This window comes from Rattus norvegicus, chromosome 13 (assembly GCF_021556685.1).
Source record: "Rattus norvegicus strain SHRSP/BbbUtx chromosome 13, alternate assembly SHRSP_T2T, whole genome shotgun sequence".
NCBI lineage: Eukaryota > Metazoa > Chordata > Mammalia > Rodentia > Muridae > Rattus > Rattus norvegicus.
In genome coordinates, this window is record NC_141546.1 from 52,179,232 (window position 1) to 52,199,602 (window position 20,371).

Consider the following 20,371-nt stretch of genomic DNA (forward strand, 5'->3'; position numbering starts at 1 on the left):
GTGGCTAGATGGTCTGTGGTACAAGTCTAAGAAGATTCTCTTCCAGCATGCTTTCTCCTCCAAAATGGACTAAACCATCAAGCCATGAGCCAGAGTCAACCTTTCCTCCCTTCCCTGCCCCCTTCTCAACTGTAAGTGATCTTTTTATTGACACCTGATCACAGTAATGAAAAATGTAAATAACAAAACCAGTTACCTTGGAAAACATGACAGCACGTTGTGAGAAACCACCCAACAAGCAGAAAGAACCTAATATTCTAAGTGGAACTGGTGGATTCCCTTCCACCAGGGGAATTTTGAGAATTATTTACTCTTTAATTCCTGCTTCTTTCAACTGCCCACAAATCTAAGCCCCTCAGTGAGGTCTCCAGTGTACATGAAGTACAGTAATAGCTAGGACCACGGTTCTGAGGCTACTGTCATCTCCTAGTATAATAAGTCAGAGTAGGGTCCAAAGCCAACTGCACATGGTCTTGGATAATGCTAGGATGTATACAAAATGGAAGGTTAGCTGAAAGACTCAGCTTTCCTGAGGTCATTATCTATGATGGTATAGAGTTTTGCATTGATCCATCTGGTGTGAGATGTCTTTACTATTATAAATGGCCCTTTACCTGTATTCTGTACGTAAGCCCAGTAAACTTCCTAATTGCTCAGATTGAACTCTGATGGAATTGTGACTTTGGTGTGTCATTGGGTATCCTATCTGGTGTGAGCTGAAGTCTGGTCTTTTATACACAGTAAAGGCTAAATCAGAAGGAACACCTTTCTGCCAGCCTCTGGTGTCCATGGTCTCTCCTCCTCTGGTGTCCATGGTCTTTCCTAAGTGAAACTATATCCTGATCCTCTTTTCCCAGAAATCTTTTTCCTTTCCCTTTTACAGTAAATATACCACTTGATACCACCAAGATGCTTCCATTTCTTTGCCTCATAATTTGAATAAGAATTACATTTTCTCTTTGCTTCTGCCTTCTCCTTGCAAGCCATCTATACTAATTTCTTACTCTCAGAACCCAATGAATTTCATTTTCTTTCTTTCCCTCATATCATAGTACTCATTATTCAGTGTCATTCACTCAGAGGCATCAGCTACCAATTCCAGGATCACCCAATCTCATTATTTTTAGGACTAGACAGTGATGAGCTCTCTCCCAGAAGATGCTCATTGCTTGGGTAGGCCGACAATGACGACATAATCTATTCAATCCTGCTATAGCCTGAAGTCTTTCTTACCTCCTCTGAAAACTGTTTCTACTCCTCACCCATCCAGTCTCACCATTCCACCTTTGTCTACTTTATTACAAATATAACATCATGTCTATTCATCTATTTTAGAAACTTTCTCTTAGAATTTTGTTTTTTTTATCAAAGTCTCCAGCGTACTGTTCTTAACGACTTTCTCTCTTGATTTCTATGTAACCCTTTCATATGTCATCATCAACCACTATAAACATTCACTGGCAAAGATCTTCAATATCTTTGCTGATCTTCCACATATTAATTTTCAGATCTACATGGGTTTATACAACCTCTATCCCCAGAGATCTCAGCTAAAACTGCCAAATGATACTCTTTTTAACTCATGGCCATAAACAGCGGAAGATCATACGATAACTTCTGATTATCTTATTAACTTTGAATTAATTATTTCCTACTGGGACTTCTTCCTTGAGCACTAAGATTTTATTGCCTTTGTTCCTCTGGTTTCTCTCAACTCTCCACTCATGATTTTTCTTCATAATTCCTCTATAAATTAAAGGCAATTGAGATTGAACTTTGATTTGATTAACATGTGTAGTAAACATGTTTTAGAATATCCTACTATTATGCACAAATATGTACAATTGTGTGTCCATTAAACATTTCCAATATATTATTACCAAAGAAAAGATAGCCATAAAAGAGCTACTGCCACTGTCTGACATTTCATCACCACATGCACCAGCCACTCAGCATCTCTGGTCTCATTCTCTTTCTGACTGCTTGGGTGGAGTGATGTCTCCTGCCTCTACATGTAATAGCTGGTGACTGCTGAATGACCCTCTTTCAGACCTCTCCAATGTCCACTTGCAAAGCCCTTTGACTCTTATGCCTACAAATGTTCTTGGCATCCAGAAGAAATTTAAGCATGTCTGCTCAGTTGAAAAATAAATTCCTCTATTTTTTAGTGACTGTACATACAAATGGTTACCTTAAATATACCAGTACCACTAAACAGCGAGAATGCATGTGTGACTTAGTGAGCTTATGGTCAGTTTGTCAGCTCAAAGGGCAATAAAATAATGTGACAGCTCCCTGATGGTCTGTCTCATTCTCTGTTTACTAGTCTCTCAATAGAGGTCAAGTCTTTGGAAGATGGCAGATCATTAGATGCTGCCCGCTGTCCTCCAAGCTTAGCCACCCTTTTTTTTTTTATCAGAAACAGTCAAGTGGCCTGCATTTGATTAAAAAAAGAAAAAGAAAAGCACATCCCACCTCTTGTGAAACTGAAAGTCTCAGTAAAGTGGGAATTACAGGTGGAAGGGGAAAGTTGACACCACTTATACTGCTGTATAAGTTCACTTACACAATGAAGTTGTATAAGGATGGTTATATGAACACACTGAGATCACAACAAACTTCATCCTCACTTGGTTTTCAGAATAATCACTTAATAGAGAGGTGGAGATGCCAAGACTTATCCTTTGTGTTCTGTCTTACAGCTCCAGCAAGTTCAACTTTGTAATCAGTCACAAATCCTTCTAACTATTTCCTTTGAAACCAAAACCAGATGCAGCATTTAAAGGCGAGGTGTTGCACTGCCTGTGGCCACTGTGATTATTTTGACACTTTTCATATAAGCTTAGTGGAGCAAGAGTATTAGTTGTAGACTCAGTCCTCAAGATTTGAACAAACCTCTTACATAACTGTTGTATAAATACAGGCATTTTTTTTTAAAAACTCCTGGAGTCTTAGTTTCCTCATCTGAATTCTACTGCTTTGTAGCCAAGTACTGGAAAGGACCTGAGGAAAAAAAAGCCACATTCCTCAAAATTAATAACCATATTGATTTTGACAATTGCTACCTGGTACTCAGCCTCCAAAGGAGACGGGTCACTGGGTGGATCTCTCTTCTTCAGATTCTGTAGACATGAATGTAACTCAGACAAGTTCACTTCTGTTTCCCCAAATTGATTGTACTCCACTAAGGCCTGATGGATCAGGATGTACTGGGCCTACAAAAATCAAAGAGCAGCACGCATAACTAAAATCTACTGTAGAGCCTTATAGATCACATTTAACTAAAATATGCATACATTCAATTTTTCACACACTGGAAAGCTGTGTAATAAAAGAATATTGATATCTATAATACATAAATATTCTGGAAATTGAGTCACAAATTTCTGGATGATGAACAAATTGCAATTTAGACTGTAATTCCCCAAAAGAAGTGGTTTTTCCAAGAGAGTATCTATTAGTTGAAATTAATATTACCTAAAGCTTTAATGAGTTTCAAAGCATGTTAGAAAAACAGGTAAACACCCTGTAGAACAAATATATTATTCAAAGTTTTATGGCATTTGTCCAATGGAGAAAACTAAGATCTGGTGTGCCAAACAGAAACTTAGCAACTCCAAATGTTTTCATTAGCTCGTTTGAGCCCATTTTTTTCTTTTTTAAGGAAAAGGTATGTTTTTGACAAGCCTTATAAACTGCCATATGTAGTTTGGCATATCTTTTGACTCTGATTAGTTTCTATCATTTTAATTTGATGAGATCTGCATTCATGTCTGTTTCTCTACAGGCACTCCGGTACATGAGTGCTACTGATATTGATTCTTATGTGGGTTCCATGTTTGCATCTGACCACACAGAAAGACACACACTAGATTGTTCTCTTTAACACTGCAAGTAATTTGCTGTAATTTTCCACTCCCCACTGATAGGTATTTAGAGCATTTCCGATATTTTGTTATTCTAACTGTTAAAATTCAGGGAGCACTCCTGCACCTGTTTCTGGTTATAGCCATTTGCACAAACAAACACGTAGTGTTGCCAAACAGACATTTTCTATAGTAACTATTTCTTACAATTACCAAATGCCACAGCACATGCCCCAAAGATGCCTAAGTGCTTAACTTATATTTTCCTTTTTAACCATGTTGGATTTTTTTTATTATATAAGTCAAATACTGACTTTATTTCAGCACTAATTCTATTTTATGTATGGTTTTCCTGAAGCATAGAAAGATTAAAAGAAATCCAACAATTCATAAAGTGAGTAATTCAGGGCCTTAATTTGAACTTTTGAACTCTAGTCCAAAGAACCAGGTTCTTGCAGGGTGTGGTTTTAGCCTAGCACTTGAGAGGCTGAGGCAGGATTTCTGCTGCGAATTTAAGGCCATATGAACTGCAAAGTGAGATCAACCAAGTCTGAAAAAAATAAAGAAAACAAAAGATACTCTTATCTCCTGTTCTATTCTGTCTGCTCAGTGTTATGAAAAGTTGCGAGTGCCGTGTTCTTTCTCTTCAGGCTCAGTCACGCCTTCATGACTTCATCATTTGGGAACTTTATTAAGTTCGCCTTGCGTGCACTTATGTATTTCTACATGTACAAAGTGCTTCTGATGAAGATTAGCTCATTTTAGCTTTCAGAAATTAAAACATCATCTTCTTCCACCATTTGAATCTGTAAATAATATGGATTTCTTTTTAAGTGCCTCACTACCACCCCAGAATATTTAAATTCTCAACCAATAGCGAGCCTAGGTCATGTCAACCGGAACTGTACCTCCACTTGCACCATCAGACATCTCTGTCGCCTTAGGTTGACAACATAGCCATAGACATCCACTTTGCCCTCTGCTTCTAGGCTTTCGAGCATGGCATCAATTCCAATGTAGGTGCCTGTACGCCCAACGCCAGCACTGACGGAACAAAGAGAAAGGCAAGGTGTGAGGTATATCAGATGTTTCAATGCGTGAAGAAGCCTGGCTGACAAGACTGTTGATGTGAACCCGGTCCCTGAATTCCTCTTAAAAGTGGAAAGAAAGAATTGAATCCATAAAACTCTATAAAGCTCCCTTCCATTCTAAAATCAGCACCACTATCACCACCACACAGTCATACATAACACACACACACACACACACACACACACACACACACACACGATTATTTTTAAATGGAAGTAATGTGTAGCTATGTTCACAAGGAAGGAGTGAAACAGTCATCAAGGGAAGGCAACGGGACAATTTTTCCTTAAGAATTATTTACATATTTACTTTCAGGCCCTCGCTATTTAATTGACAAAGCAAAATGTCAGTTTATGTCCCCACAAATGAATGCAATTATAAATGTCAATTTATAGGACAACTACTTGAGAAATGAATATAAGTTCATCTTGGCAGATTATTGCCAAAATAGCACTAGCCAATGAGGATGTCCCTAACAGCCCAACAAGAGGGTGAGACAGGCTGGCAGACCCATTCGACCCACAGAGGCTTTACCTGCAGTGCACCACAATGGGTCCACTGAAGAAGTTGCTAAAAGCATTAACTCTCCGTCGAAGTTTCAGGAGCAGGTGAGGGTCTTCAGGAACCCCATGGTCTGGCCAACTGGTGAATTGAATATGAGTCACTTCTCTTCCAGTTGCTTTTTCTTTTTTCTACTCAAGAGACAATGCATTTTTTGAGACAGTTTCTTAAAAGAAAACTCAGTATGATAGATATATAAAAAAGAAGACCTGTACAATAGGTTTCTCATGTAAATATCTCCAGACTTTTGCCTCAGATCCCCTCTTCCTTGGTTTTCCAGGACTGGATTTCCTCTCCTGTTACTAACAGTTCATGAGAAGCCACACTAAGACTCTCACATGCACTGCTCAATAAACCAGTAAGGAACAGATAACAGAAGAATAAGTAACGTAGAAACTCCTTGGACCTTCTGTGCTTTGACATCAAAGATAAAGAAAAAAAAACTAAAATTGAGACAGAGTTGTAGATGGAGGTTTGTATACTGAGTAAATTTCACCCACATAGTTCTTGAGAATTTATCTGCTTGGTTTCCTAACAAGCAAGACGATTTCCCACACGGAGAAAGTATAGTTAATTGTTTATTTGTTTGTTTGTTTCTGTTCTATTCTCACTCAGAGAATTGCCACATCTCAAAATATAAATAATAAGATAATATTCTTTGTAGCTTTCCAATAGACAACATATAAATTCACTAGGACAGATACCTCAGAATAATCACAGTGAGTAGATAGACACTGGCCTCTACAGTGCTCCCATATATGTGCAATGGCATTCCTTGCCAAGCATGAGTTTTTTAATTGGCTTTAGACAGGATTGTTCATTCCCAAAAGCAGGGTAGGGAGTGATGTCATCAGTGCAAAGAAGGCTTTAGGAGAAATGCCAAGAAATCTGGTTTTTTGGTTCTGTTCTGTTTTGATTGGATTGAATTGGATCAGGTTGGATTTGCTTTCCTGAAGAAAATGTGTCCTAATAAAGTTCAGGTTACCAAAAGTCTCCCGAATAGGGTTCAAAGAAACATTAAACCTAAATAAGGTGTGCAAGTTTCAATTGCATTACTAGGGCATACACGGTAAACCAAAGACTGTGCATATTTAAAGTGTAGCTGTTGCCTCCAGAGTGGTACCCCATCACTATGTAATGGTAGAGCACTTTGGCACAATAAAGTGAAAGTCTGAACCCATCTCACTCCCCATTCTCACACCCTCAGCCTGAGGCAACCACTGATCTATGTTCCGCATTCATAGGCTCCTCTAGATAAGAACTTTCCTGAAAATTGAATCGCATAATAAGAGATGACCTCCATTTCAAGTCTTACCAAAACCGTGCTGACCTCTTTCTTTGCGGAACTAAATATTCTCCCCTCTCCCTCTCCCTCTCCCATGCCCTCTTCCTCCCCCCCCTCTCTCTCTCCTGTATAGTTATAACTTAGTGTGTTTTAATAGGCTCATGCAATGTACCATGTTCTAAAATATGTTTTCCATTATTCAGAAAGACTACTCGCAAGCAGCATTGTTTGTTTTTCCACCTAACAACCTTGTCACTGCCAAAGCCCATCTTGTGAACCCATTTGTTACTACTTCAAAGGACCAGTGGGAGCGTGTGATTGGTGCAAACAAACAATACCTCGATCAGCGATTAAAATTGGGTCCTGTTAGCTTTCACTCTTGTTCTAACCTGGCTCTTTCTCTTCAAGATCATTAAAAGTGATGTTTCCCAGATGTGTTTAACTCCTCACATTTTACACTCCTTAGCTGTACTCTTACAAAAAGCCATACCAAGCCCAAAGTTACAGAATGAGATAAACTCACGTGGGCAATGCTCAGCTTCTGGATAATGTAATCAGGACATCGTTTGTGGTCATTGATCGTCACGACAACATCTCTGAAAGTCCGAGTGCCTTCCTCCATGCATGGCCAATATTCTGCACACTTGTTCTACAGTCGAAAAGAATCATTAATGACTACAGTCTATTCTAATATAGTTCCAGCTTATGAAAACCCCAACAACCAAAAATGGATTCAACCTGTTATTCCCCAAACACTTGCGGACATTTTAATAACATGTGTACCTTGAGCTGAAATGTGTTCTATTTCACACTAATGTTTCTGGATGGGTTTTTCTTAACCAATCAACAGAAGGATGGTCTGCCCGGCCTTTGCAAGCTATCACCAAAAGACTGCAAAAATGATTACCACAAGTGACATGCTGGCAAGTATTTAGTTCCAGGCTCAGGATCCCAGAGACTCTTTATTTCTTCCAACATTGAATTATGTGAGTGTCCACTGTCTAGGCAGTATCAGTTTTTGCTCTGGCCATTCACAAATACTTGTGAAGTTGTCACATCATGATGTTTGGAATTTACACTGATGCCAGATATGAGCTTCAAAATCAATTCACTTAAATATATTACACACACACACACACACACACACACACACACACACACACACACTGTTTACATATTTAGGTTTTCAACATGCATGAAATAAAATGGGAACATGGTTAAAGCAGAGAACTGTCTGTATGAATCATACCAGACACAGTTCAGCATTTCTTTTCCCAACTCCCAACCTCCAGCCTTCTAGGTTCTTACCCTGTTTCCTTCTTCACATCGTGTGACCATGACAATAACTGTGGCCTTCTGCTCCCAGATCATCTTCCAGAAGTCATCAACTGTCTCATCCCGGGGCCCTAGGAGTTAAGTACAAGTTACCCAATCCTTCTCAGAAGTGCTATAAAACAAGTTTCTAGGAGAAACTCCAGGATATAAAATGAATGACCTTAGAAGAAGGGGGATGGGTTGGGATAGGGGGGTTTATGGATGGGAAACCGGAAAGGGGGATAACATTTGAAATGTAAATAAAGTGTCTAATTAAAAAAGAGAAAAATTGAATTACCTTGTGCAGCAATGTATTTCCTGGGTTCCTTGAAGCCCTGATCAAAACACACAAAGAGAAGAGTCATTCATGGAACACTTTTTCATGAATACAAAATACTGAGAATCAGGCATTGATATAGCACTGCTACGGTTGTAAACACATCTGGCCATTTTCAGATTGTTGCAGAGGGAGGGGTTAATGTGCAAGAAGACATTTAACGATGCTGAACACGTTAGCTACACTCGCAAACAGTATTCATGACCCCAATGTGTTTTTGCCATGTAGTACTCCGGCTTTGATAATTAGACTTTATCTCATCTGAGATACTGCAGCAATTAACAAGACAAATCCATCCTTTCCTTTATATATAAAACTCCTGCTCCATAGAACCACCTGCTAGTCAGGCCTTTTCACCAGCCACGGGGGTTCCTTTACAGAGTTCTACTCAATTTCTTGCAGTAAATCCCTCTGGGAACGCACCTACATTTGCGCATATTAACTATTGCTGAGGATTCCCTAGAGTCCCTTTATGTCATCCCAGATATGAAAATAAAAACATTCATTATCTGTAATGACTGCTTTCTCTGCTCCACTGGCTAAGATAAGGAAGCAGTGGAGAGGCAAATGAAATATGCTAATTCCTTGCAAGACTTTCTCAAACGCCTTAAATTTACTTTCGTAATGGGGAAAATTCCACAGGGCACGGTAACTTTGCCATTGATCGAAACTTTGCACATCAGCTATAGGAGCCTTCAGGTAATTTTAGTAAGCCTCATGATGTTTTCAGACACGTGCATGTGTCTATCCATTGACGACCAGCTGAGTTGCTACAGTGTGTCAAGAACCTATCTAGCTGCTGAGGAGATCTGCTCTCCAGGGGATTGGAGCTCAGTTGGAGAAATGTAATTATAACTTGATCCCATGATTAGCAAACATAATTCAACAGAATGTGTAACTGTTTATTTCTAGAGCCTACCTAAACCCTGAAGCAATCACTAACATTGCTCAGTCTGCCCTCAATTACATTTCTTTGAAGGAGGAGACCTTTGGAAAATGAACTCGTGTACTATAAAACAAAGCTTGTTCCCCATTAATTGTCTGGCCTGCAGAGGACTCTTGCCCATATCAGTTCAAGTGGAGGTGAAATTAGGAACAGCTACTATGTTATTTCGGGGGGACCCACTCTTCCCATCTGAAAGTGTTGCTTTGTTCTGGAAACAAGCTTTGCAAAGAACATGTGAAACGGAAATAGGGGTTTATATTATGGAGGTCATTGGCACATGTAGATTGCTCTCTAACTCAATTGGATTCCTTAAGGGCTTCCAGAGACTGAAACACCAACCAGACAGCATACAGAGGCCGGACATACTCTCCTCATTAATATGTAGCAGATGTGACGCTCTGTCATCATGCTGGTTCCTCAACAACTGGAATGGGGTTCGTCTCTCTTTCTGTCGCCTGCCCATGCATCCTGTTCCCCTAACTGTGCTGCCTCATCTGGCCTCAGTTGGAGAGGATGTGCCTAGTCCTGTGACTTGATTTGCCAAGGTAGGTTGGTACCCAGACGGCCCTCCCCTGTCTTATCTGAGAAGGGGGAGTATGAGGGAGTGGTCTGTGTGAGGGTGAACTGGGAGGAGAGGGTCTGTGGTCTCTGTATAAAAGAAATACATTAATGAAAAAATTAAAACAGGAATACATATTTTAAAAAAGTGTATAGGAAGTGTTAAATATCAAAAATACTTTTATGAGAGACAGGTTTAGAGTGTTAACTTCGAAGACTACCTAGAGTAGAGTGGCAGTTCTGATTCTCCCAGAGGTAACTGGGACGATTTCGCAGTGAGCTGTGGGAGTTATTTAACTCATATGTGGAAATCACTAAAAGAGATGACTGAGAAAAAGCAGATGCACTTAGTAGACTATAATATGTGAATAAATAGTCACAACCATGTATGTGAGTAATTAGCTCTGGAAAAACCGTAAGATACCTTGAAAAGTAAATTTATTAATAAATAACACAAAGATGACAAAGGTATATATTTCATAAGTGGTTCAACAAGAAAGAATTTCTAAATCAGTTTATGCTTTCTGAATAGACTGTATGGAGTTGATTGGGTTCTTGTCTTCAAGTTTTCTATTTAATGGGAACTGTAAACTGTACCTTCAAATGAAATGTCTTTGTGGATCTGAGACTTAACAGGATGTCTCAGGTATAATGACCAGTGTCCACATAAGTGACAGGGGGTGCACATGAAAATAAAGGGGCTGTAAGGGGGAAGAAGGCCACAAGGTGGAGGCAGAGAGTGGAGAGATCCAGCCACTGTCAGCAAAAATAAATAAATAAATAAATAAATAAATAAATAAATAAATAAATAAATAAGGGGAGCTAGAAGCTTCCAGAAGCCAGAAAATACAAATTAGAATCTTCCCATGAGACTTCGAGTGAACATGGTTATGCTGAGAGATTGCTAAGCTCAAGAACTCAGAGAATGGACTTCTGTTATTTTCATGGCACTAGTTTGTGAAATTTTATTATGCCAGATCTCAGAAACTAATACCTACAAATTAAATATAAATAACGATAAAGTGAAATTTGAGTTTCTACTTCCATAAAATACTACACATTTGTGTAAGCAAAACAAAATAATGATAACAACAAGACCTCAATTTCAACCGCCACCCTTTATCAAAAGAGTTTGAGAATCACAAACCAATCAGCAAATACCTTGTCATAACACACTTTATCACATACTAGATAATTATGTTAGTTTTCAATAGTACATTTTTTTTAAAAAAAATGTATGGACAAACACCCTTTCAAATGCTGCAGATGGATTGTTAGGGCGGCTGCCACGTGGAGATTTTAGAAACTATAATTATACAGATTCCTTGGACCTGAAATTCCTCTTTTATAAATTTATTCTATAGATAAATTAAAAGCCACAGTGTAATAATACGAACCAAGACAGCATCTTTTCATCTTCCTTTGTAGTAGCAGAAGTGTATAAAGCATACTGAATGTTCATTAATTATACCACGAATTACCATAAAAACAAAAAGACATGAAAATTTGTTGGGTCTGGGGTTAGTAATTTATAGCTTGTGATACCCATTATTTTTTAAGCTTTGTGTGTTTCAGTTGTGGGGGGTGGGGTGAGCACATGCGCCTGCATGCGTGTCTTTCCGGTGTGGACGGTGGGAGCCAAGCGTAGACCAAAAGCAGGAGGCTCTCTCAACTGCTGAGCCATCTTTCCAGCGTCCCGTAAGCTGTACTTGTTTAGTTTTGGTTGCCAATTTGATAACATTTAAGATCACCTTAGAGACAAACTTCTGCACATATCTGTGGGGGAGTATCCATGGAGGCTTAAATGAGGTAGGGCACACCCTGATGGTAGGTAACACTATTTGTTCTCTTGACAGAGGTCCCTCAGTGAATGAAAGGGAGAACACAAGGAGTCCCAGCATAGCTTCTCTGTCTCGCTGCTTCCTGACTACAGATGCAACGTGACTGGCCGGCCATTCACATTCCTTCCTCGTACTCATACAGTGTACTTCAAACTGCACTCCAGAAGAAACCTACCCCTCGTTGGTTTGTTTTTTTTTTCATGTATTTCTTAACAGGAACAAAAAATATATAGACAAGTCTGTGAGCAAATCTAGCAAGATCTGATTTCATACCCAAAGTCCTTTGTGACTAAGCTATATTACATACTCTTCAGGGATGCTGGGTCACTCAGGAGTTGAGTATTTGTGACAAAGATTAACTCTGATCTGAAAAGTCAAGCCTATGTGCTCTCTGGGGCATTAGAGGAAGAATCTGTAATCTTTTCATTCAGAATACTATTATATGTGGTCCATGTTCAGAAAGCTAGATCTATATGTATATAAATATTTTTAGATGGCTATACATTCTACATCTATACCATGTATAGATCTATATGTGTACAGATAGGCATACCTAAGGCATGTATGTGTTTATATGCATATTCAGAAAATACCAGGCTACATTATGGTGTGAATATAGCATTTACACTGAGAGTCTTCGCAAAAGTTGGCATTTTACTTTTCTGTAAAGAAACGTGGGCAGACATGAAGGCTCTCCTGAAAGGAGATAGTGGGTAGATTGGGTAAGGAGATGTTCTCAACTTACGTGTGTTCTTCTATCTTGTAAAATTCTGGAACTCATATAAAACCCGACTTATTTAAGAATTATAGAAGCCAAATTTTTTAAAGTCATCAGTAAATTTTGTCTAGATATTTTCAACTTGGATAGCCACAAGGGAAAGATGAACACACAGTGGAGCTGTGAACAGAAGCAACCAGCCTAGGCTTAGGCAGACCTAAACTCCATCTCAGGTCAAAGCCTTTCCTAATTTCATTACAGTGTCATAGTAACAAAAGTACTCGGGTTTCCCAACCCTTATGTATTGTGGGCATAGAGTGCTCAGTTGCAGCAAATGCAGATCTTATGAGAAATTCATGCAGGGATATTTTCATGCACAACAAAAGGAGATTTTTATTTTCATAAGGAGAAAGCCCTATTTTGCACCAAGCACCAGCAAAAATACATGTAACAATGTTTGCAAAACCTTAATGAATTTTGGTTTTGGTGTCAGCGATGTCATGGGCTTAACTTAACATATTTGTAATAATTTCTCTAGGTTCTTGCAAAACCATTGGAAGGACTAAATGGAACACAGAAATGTAAAGAAAACGAACATTCTGACAGTTAAAAGAAGCCATAAGATAACCCGGAGTATTTACTTACATCAATGTAGCTGGCATTTATGTAGGTGGACCCTGCGTCTCCATTTATTTCAGAGAGCTCCACACGGTTGTAATCATCTGTTTTAAGAAAAGAAAATCAATACTGAACTAAAGAGTAGCTACACCGTGTCAAGATAAAGAAACTCAGTTCCAAAGTGCACTCACAGGGGAGAATGTCCACATAACGGTTTTTGTTCTGGTTTTGGGACTTTCGGGCATCTTTGATGGGAAACTTGCTGAATACCCGTGGAATGCTCTGGAAGGTACAAATATTCTTTGGGTTACAAAAGGTTCCCAAAATAAGGAGGTGGGATAGAATGAGGGAGGGGGGAAGAAGGAAGGAAGGAAGGGAGGAAGGGAGGGAGGGAGGGAGGGAGGGAGGGAGGGAGGGAAAGAGTTTTATCCTTTATCAGTTATTGCTGGGGGGGTAAATGAGGTAACATTAATCCATCCTTTATACTGGCAAACATGGTACATTAGGTAGATGGAATTAGTTTCACTATGAATTCTAAAAAAAAAAAAACCAAAAACATTTTTTTTAAAGATTTATTTATTTATTTTATGTACAGCATTCTGCCTGCATATGTGACTGCAGGCCAGAAGAGGGCACCAGATCCCATTACAGATGGCTGTGAGCCACCATGTGGTTGCTGGGAATTGAACTCAGGACCTCTGGAAGAGCAGTCAGTGCTCTTAACCACTGAGCCATCTCTCCAGCCTCCAAAAACATTTTTTAAATAGCAACAGAACAATTAAATTCAATTTAATTCCAAAACACTTAATGTTAAAGGAAAAGTACAAAATTACTTAGTGACTGATTATTAGATAGTCATCTGGAACAGAAGGACAAAATGAACCAAAAACTGTTTGCGACAGGACTTCATATTTAGATTAAATGCATTGGAGCATTTTGGTACAGACTTCGCCAGCTTCCTATCATGATTGGCTTTGCCCCCCTCTCTGAATCCCTCATTGATAACTATGGCAGTAACATATGACTATATTACATTTCTATCTTCAGAGGATAAATTGTTAAGGGAAATGGTTATGCAAATGTACGTGACATGGAATCATCTTGAAGACCGTGTGGAATTCTTTACCCTCCGTGAAGGATGACTCATACCTGAAATTCAGCCAGGAACAGTCTACCCTCATCGGCAATCTTTCTTTTGTATGTTTCCAACAAAAGGTCAGAATGAATTGGGTCCACATTTATCAGCTGCTTCTCCTCATCTGTAAACAAGTAGTCAGAGTGAAGACCAATGCTGTGTCTGTCTGTCTGTCCTCAGTACCTGCATGTGCTAACAGAGTTCACACCTCAGCTCTTTCCCTGATCCCTATCTGCATGGGAAACTTCGCTCATATGTAAGCATCTGCCTAGAAATTAAGGACTTCTAAATCTTGAACCTCAGTCTTTTGCTGGCTTTGTACTGTTCCTTCTACGAGAATGAGCTTCTCTTTTTCCTATGCCTAGATAAAAGATCCTTGACCAAATATTATCACTGTTAGACATCTGTGGTTTTGCTCAATTACATTCAGTTTGCAGTACTTGACAGACTTCTCTATGCCACTATTATTATTTTCTTTTTATTGCTCCCTTTTGCTCCCTTTCTCACCAACAGCCTCATACCTACTGGACAAGTGTTTGTTAAGTACTATAATCGTACAGATAAGAAGAGAAAATGATTAATACTATTCTACCCACTATTCATCTTAATTTGGTTACCCTATACTATCAAACAAATTATATTTATATTATATACCTAGAATAAAAAAGACAAAAACATTACATATATTGAAAGATAACTTTCTGTGAGAAAATAATAACACAACACAGATATGTACTAAGTGCTTTCCTTTGCTTTCTATCAGATCATGTCCTTTATGAAAACTTTCGTGGTAAGCTAGCTATATTTACACATGGGACTTGACAAAATACAGGGCTTTTTTTTTTAACAAGATATAGTTGTTATAAATGAGTTATGTGTATATGTTTTCCCTGTATGCATGAACATACAGCACTTGTATGCCATGCCCACAGGTCAGATAGACATTATCTGATTCCCTGGAACTGCATTTTAGGGCAACTGGGAATGGCCAGGTGGATGCTAGGAACGAACCCAGGTCCTCTTCCAGAACAGCCAGTACTCTTCACCTCTGAGCTGTCCATCCAGTCCCAGAAACCACGGGTTTAAAAGGCTAAGGAAATTTGTGCCACCACACGAGCAAAGGTTTCTCCAAGTGTCCCATCTCCTGTTTCTGGTTCTTGCTCTGGGTACATTGTTACCTCTCCACATTGTCAGATGAAGAAAGAAACTGTCCATGAGTGTGGAGTACTCCTCTTACTGCTCATAATAAACTTTGTTTTTCAAGCATAATTATCACTTTGGCTAGTTCCTCTGGTTGGTGGGAGATGTCTGGATCTCATCCAGGCTTACTTGATGTCTGTGCTTTGAGTGGGTAAGTTCTAAAGTATTCCTAGTTGTAAGTTGTACTAATTACAAGAGAAAACATCTGATGCTTCCAATCCACCTTAACTCTGGAAACTGTAAGCCCCTCTGCCCAGGTATGGTTATCTCTTTTCCTCCCTCTCCCCTCACCCTAACAGGACTAACACTCCAGACATGTGATCTATTCGTTGACATGCACTGACTTCACCCAGGTACAGAGGAGAAAGCCTTGAAATAAAGTAGAACCTCCCTGCCTTCCCAACGTCTGCACCCTGGTTATGGAAGGATATTCATCACAGATGTGAACAAATATATCCATGACAGGTATGATACAGTCTCTAATTGGGACCCCAACTAAGGGACTCCAAAGAGCCAGCCCAAAAGCCGCTGTGCACAGCTTGGCACCTCCTGTTGTCGGAAGGAAACCCTTCACACAGGAGGCAACACAAGAAAGATGTTTTCAAATTCAGTGTCATAAATGTAAGAGAAAAAGTGAATACTTTATTACAAGCACAGTTTAAATATCTCTAATGATTTTTATTGGATCCTGTCTTTAAAAACTAAAGAAATTATACAACAATTGGAGGGAGACGTGTCCTTTTTTATTAATAAAGTGTCTCATCTTATTCATCATTTTGCTTTCAGTGGGAGGGTCCCCCATCCCATCCTAGCAAAACCTGAAGACACTCCGTATCACGGCCCCACTGTGGAATACTATCTGCCTTCCTCACTAGTTGGTCTGGTCTTTCCCAGCAGTCTTAGCAAACCAAGCTTCTGCCCTCCCCACAGACAATTTCCTATATTTGATCTTTTTTCAGAACCGTGTACATTGCATTACTGTAACATTTACCACTCTGCTCTTGTTCATCAGTGCACCCAGCTTCCTCTCTTCATTTCCCAACCCTTGAAGAACAGGAACCATGTCCTGTCCCTGTGGCATTCTCAGTGACACCGATAATATTTATGATATTATTGTGATTGAAATCATCACATAGATGGCTGCTCTTGGAACAAGTCAATTTGTTTCGTTATATTGTTGGACAAAACCCAGGTTGAGTTAAAGATGCCCAGCCCTTATTTTAAAATAGGTGGACTCCGATTCAGAGAAACAACACTCAGCAGTCAAAATCATCCATACTCACCCCTTTCAACGAGTTCCTGCTGTTCATCTAAATTGCTGTGAAGACAAAATAAAATGAGCTTCTGAGTTTGTCAGAACAGGGCAATTTATCTGGCACTCAGCTTAACTGAGCAAATATCATTTTATAAATGGACTAAGTGGGGGGAGAAGTACAGACGAGAAACACAGAAGAAGGGGAGAGGTAGGAGGAGAAAGAGGATGAAGGATGGGAAAGGGAGGGGAAAAACAGGAACTTGGGGACAGTGCAGAAAGCAATGGGAAGAAAGAAAGTGACCAAGAGTTGCCTGAAAATGTCAAAAGAATGAGAAAGAATTAAGTGAAATCTCCCATTTCTTTTCATAAATTTCTATCTTCTTAGGCAAAGAAACGAACACACTGCCCATAACTCTCGCCTTTGCATTTGCTATCCCCAGATCGCTTTCATCTACTGAGTATTAAAAGAAAAGATACGCATTCTTTACACAGATTATTATTATTAAAACAAGCTTAGAATACCATTAGCAAATAGTGAATATAAGTACTTACAGAAAGCCAATAATTCCATGTTTAAGTCTTTGAGTCAATATTCAGACGTGAACTAAGTTCATACTGTCTTCTCCAGTCCACTGCTCAGGCAATGAATGCCAGCTTGAAACGTTGTTGCAACAACAACCATTACCTCCTAACTCATAATTAATTGTGCCTTACCTGGATCTTTTCTTACGCAGATCATAGATTTTATACAAAACAACAAGCAGGGCTATTGATGTCACAATAATCAGAAACACCAGGAATATAATCAGTGCTTTAGAATTATCTAGAAATAAAAAGTGACACAGGAGAGCTTATTATTTCAAGTACTTTGCTAGATCAAGAATAACCTTCATGAACTAGAATTTTAAAATTATTTTGTTTATTTGAGGAGTCAATGCAAAACTTTTAGAATAAAATGAAATACATTAAAATCTTGATTTTGTAATTTTGGACTCTGTTATTTCAAAATTCCCAAGACATTTATATTTAAAGAGACTAATTAGAATACAGATGAGTACTTCCATTTCTTTTCATTAAATAATGTACTTTTGTAGAAAACTATCATTTAGATTTAATTCCCTTTCAGAGACTCATTTTAAAGGAATCAATGAGGTAATGTAGTTATTACATTTTTAGAAAGGAACTCCTAGTTTACCATTCAGCACAAAAGTAGGTAGCTTCCTAAGGGATTCATAAAAGCTTCTATCACACAAAGATAAATCTTGTACATGTTCATTGGGGAATTAAACCAATTAACCAGGAGACAAAATTTATTTCATTTGACAGTGAGGATTAATGCTTTCCCTAACTTGAGCTTTCACTAAGAACTGATGTGCATCACACTCATAGGGAAAATAGAGCAAAGCACTGTGGGTAATATCTTGATACTGTGTTACATTCCGTCCTTTTCAGGCACATGATGGAAATATAATATACCCATGAAGTGACATCATGGTTTGAACCCCAGAGCCAGGCTGTTGAGCCTCCAACTTTAGGTCTTACTTCCTAGAAGGGAATTTGGCCAGAAACCTACCACCTCTGCACCTCTGTTCCTTAATTCCTGAAAAGAGGTAAATAGTTTGGTTCCGGTAAATTTAGAGCATGTATAACATAGAGAAAAGTAGCTATTCACAGCCTCAAACCTGTTTGTGTGGTGTGTGTGTGTGTGTGTGTGTGTGTGTGTGTGTTTTATTGCCAATAATGATGCCCTAGATACTTAAGGTATCTTGGAAGTAGAGCAGAATCAGCAGACACATCAGTAGCAATATATTTTGAACATTGCAGTCAAGAAAGCAGTCTCATTTAAAAAGGTTACCAAAAATATTTGTGCAAATAAATCCTCTTAAAATTTGTGATGAAGGCAACATTCACATATTGACGAAGACATCAAATTTATTAATTTGACGTTTATGATACTGTAATTTTCGTAAGTTGCAGACATCTATAAAATACGTATAAACCACTAATGAATCAATCTATGGACGCAAAATCAAACAGTTTTGTTCAAACAAATGTAAGAAAAAAATAGGCCATGATGACTTACAAGATGTTGATTGAGGTTTTATTTCTGGGTCTCCCAGGTACTCTCCATTGTAAAAATAGACCTAAATTTCAGTTAGAAAAAGAAAAAGAAAAGAATTTCTACTATAAATGTGTATGGCAATATTCATAAACAAAATTTTGTACATTATTTCTTATAGAACACTGATTGTTTTCATCAAAAATGTCTGAGTTAAATCTAAACTTTAATGTTATTTTGCTCAATGCTGTTAAAAAGATAGAAAAGTGTTTATCAACCTTAGGAATGATGTAAATAATGAATAGAAATGGAAGAACAAATGAAAAAGTTCACAAAATAAAAAACAAAAATTAATCATTTAAGGTACAATCAATAGACACAAATTAAAGCTGTCTATTAATATACTAGTATGCTCAGATTTTATTTTAAAAGCAAACTTGCTGTCTACAAGAGTTGGGTATAGAATGCACATATTTTTATGGGTAAAATACATGAAAAATCGCAGTGTAGAAATAGTCACCATAAACACCAAAAGCTCGTAAAATGTAATATAAATAAAGAAAATCAACTAAATATCAAAGAAAACTGAGAGGGGTGCAGAAACAGATGACTGGTGAGTATAGAATTTCCCAATATTCATAAATAAAAGTTTGTCAAGTATCTCTTATAAAGCAATAAAATTCACAGGAATAAAATTTTAAGCTCCACAAATGCATTTATGCATATATATATATATATATATATATATATATATATATATATATATATGATTCCAAACTACTTCTCATGACCATTCCTGGTTATCAACTCGACTATATCTGCAATTAACTAAAACCCAAGAAGCCATGTATACAAAGGACAAGGAAGAGGGAAATATTTGCTCTTTGCCTGCTTGCCCTCCCTCTTGCTAGCAACCGATTCTGTCACTGGTGTTAGAGCCTACTTATTCAGGATTCTGGCATGTACTGAATACCAGAGTAGCTGAACCACAACCTGTGAGCTACTACTTGTTAAAAATTTATAATCCAAGAAGGTGATCTACAAAAAAAAAAAACACTTGGGATGATAATAAAAGCAAAACAATGACAAAGAAAAAATAAAGTCCACTGTCAAGATCATACTGTGGTGGTTAATGCTAAGTGTCAAATTGACAAGATCTACAATCACCTATGGGGGTTGGGTGGGAAACTAAAGACATATCTGTAAAGAAGTGTCAAGATTGAGTTAATTGAGGGGTAAGACCTAACCTAAATGTGGATAGCACCATTCCATGCTAGACTAAATAATAAATAACTTTTATTATTTAGTAGTAGTAAATAATAAGGAGACTCACTAATAAAGACAAACTGGACTTGGCCAGTTGCCTCAGGTTCCTCCCATCTTCCCTTCCCTACCAGGATGCACTGTACTCTCTCCAACTATGAGCAAAAATAAGTTCGTTCATCATTACCCTAATTTGTCAGGTATTTAGATATAGCAACGAGACAAGTAACTAGAAAACCAGGGACTAAAGAGTTGGGTCAGCAGATTAAACTGCTTGCCACACAAGTTTTACAACCTGAATTCAATCCCTTGAACTCCTAGTC

General features: G+C 38.3%; 1 protein-coding gene across 23 annotated transcripts in view; it reads right to left on the reverse strand.

Annotated features, from left to right (window-relative positions):
- The window catches only part of Ptprc (protein tyrosine phosphatase, receptor type, C), a 112,884-nt gene that overhangs the window by 10,551 nt on the left and 81,962 nt on the right, over positions 1-20,371 (reverse strand). For all 23 annotated transcript variants that reach the window (XM_087580040.1, XM_087580039.1, XM_087580037.1 and 20 more), the window contains 12 exon segments: positions 18,810-18,870; positions 17,441-17,549; positions 16,755-16,789; positions 14,286-14,395; positions 13,328-13,418; positions 13,164-13,240; positions 8,417-8,453; positions 8,113-8,210; positions 7,328-7,453; positions 5,493-5,650; positions 4,775-4,910; positions 3,066-3,215 (listed from right to left, as the gene is read on the reverse strand). In XM_087580040.1, the coding sequence (XP_087436166.1) occupies positions 3,066-3,215; positions 4,775-4,910; positions 5,493-5,650; positions 7,328-7,453; positions 8,113-8,210; positions 8,417-8,453; positions 13,164-13,240; positions 13,328-13,418; positions 14,286-14,395; positions 16,755-16,789; positions 17,441-17,549; positions 18,810-18,870 (1,188 nt within the window).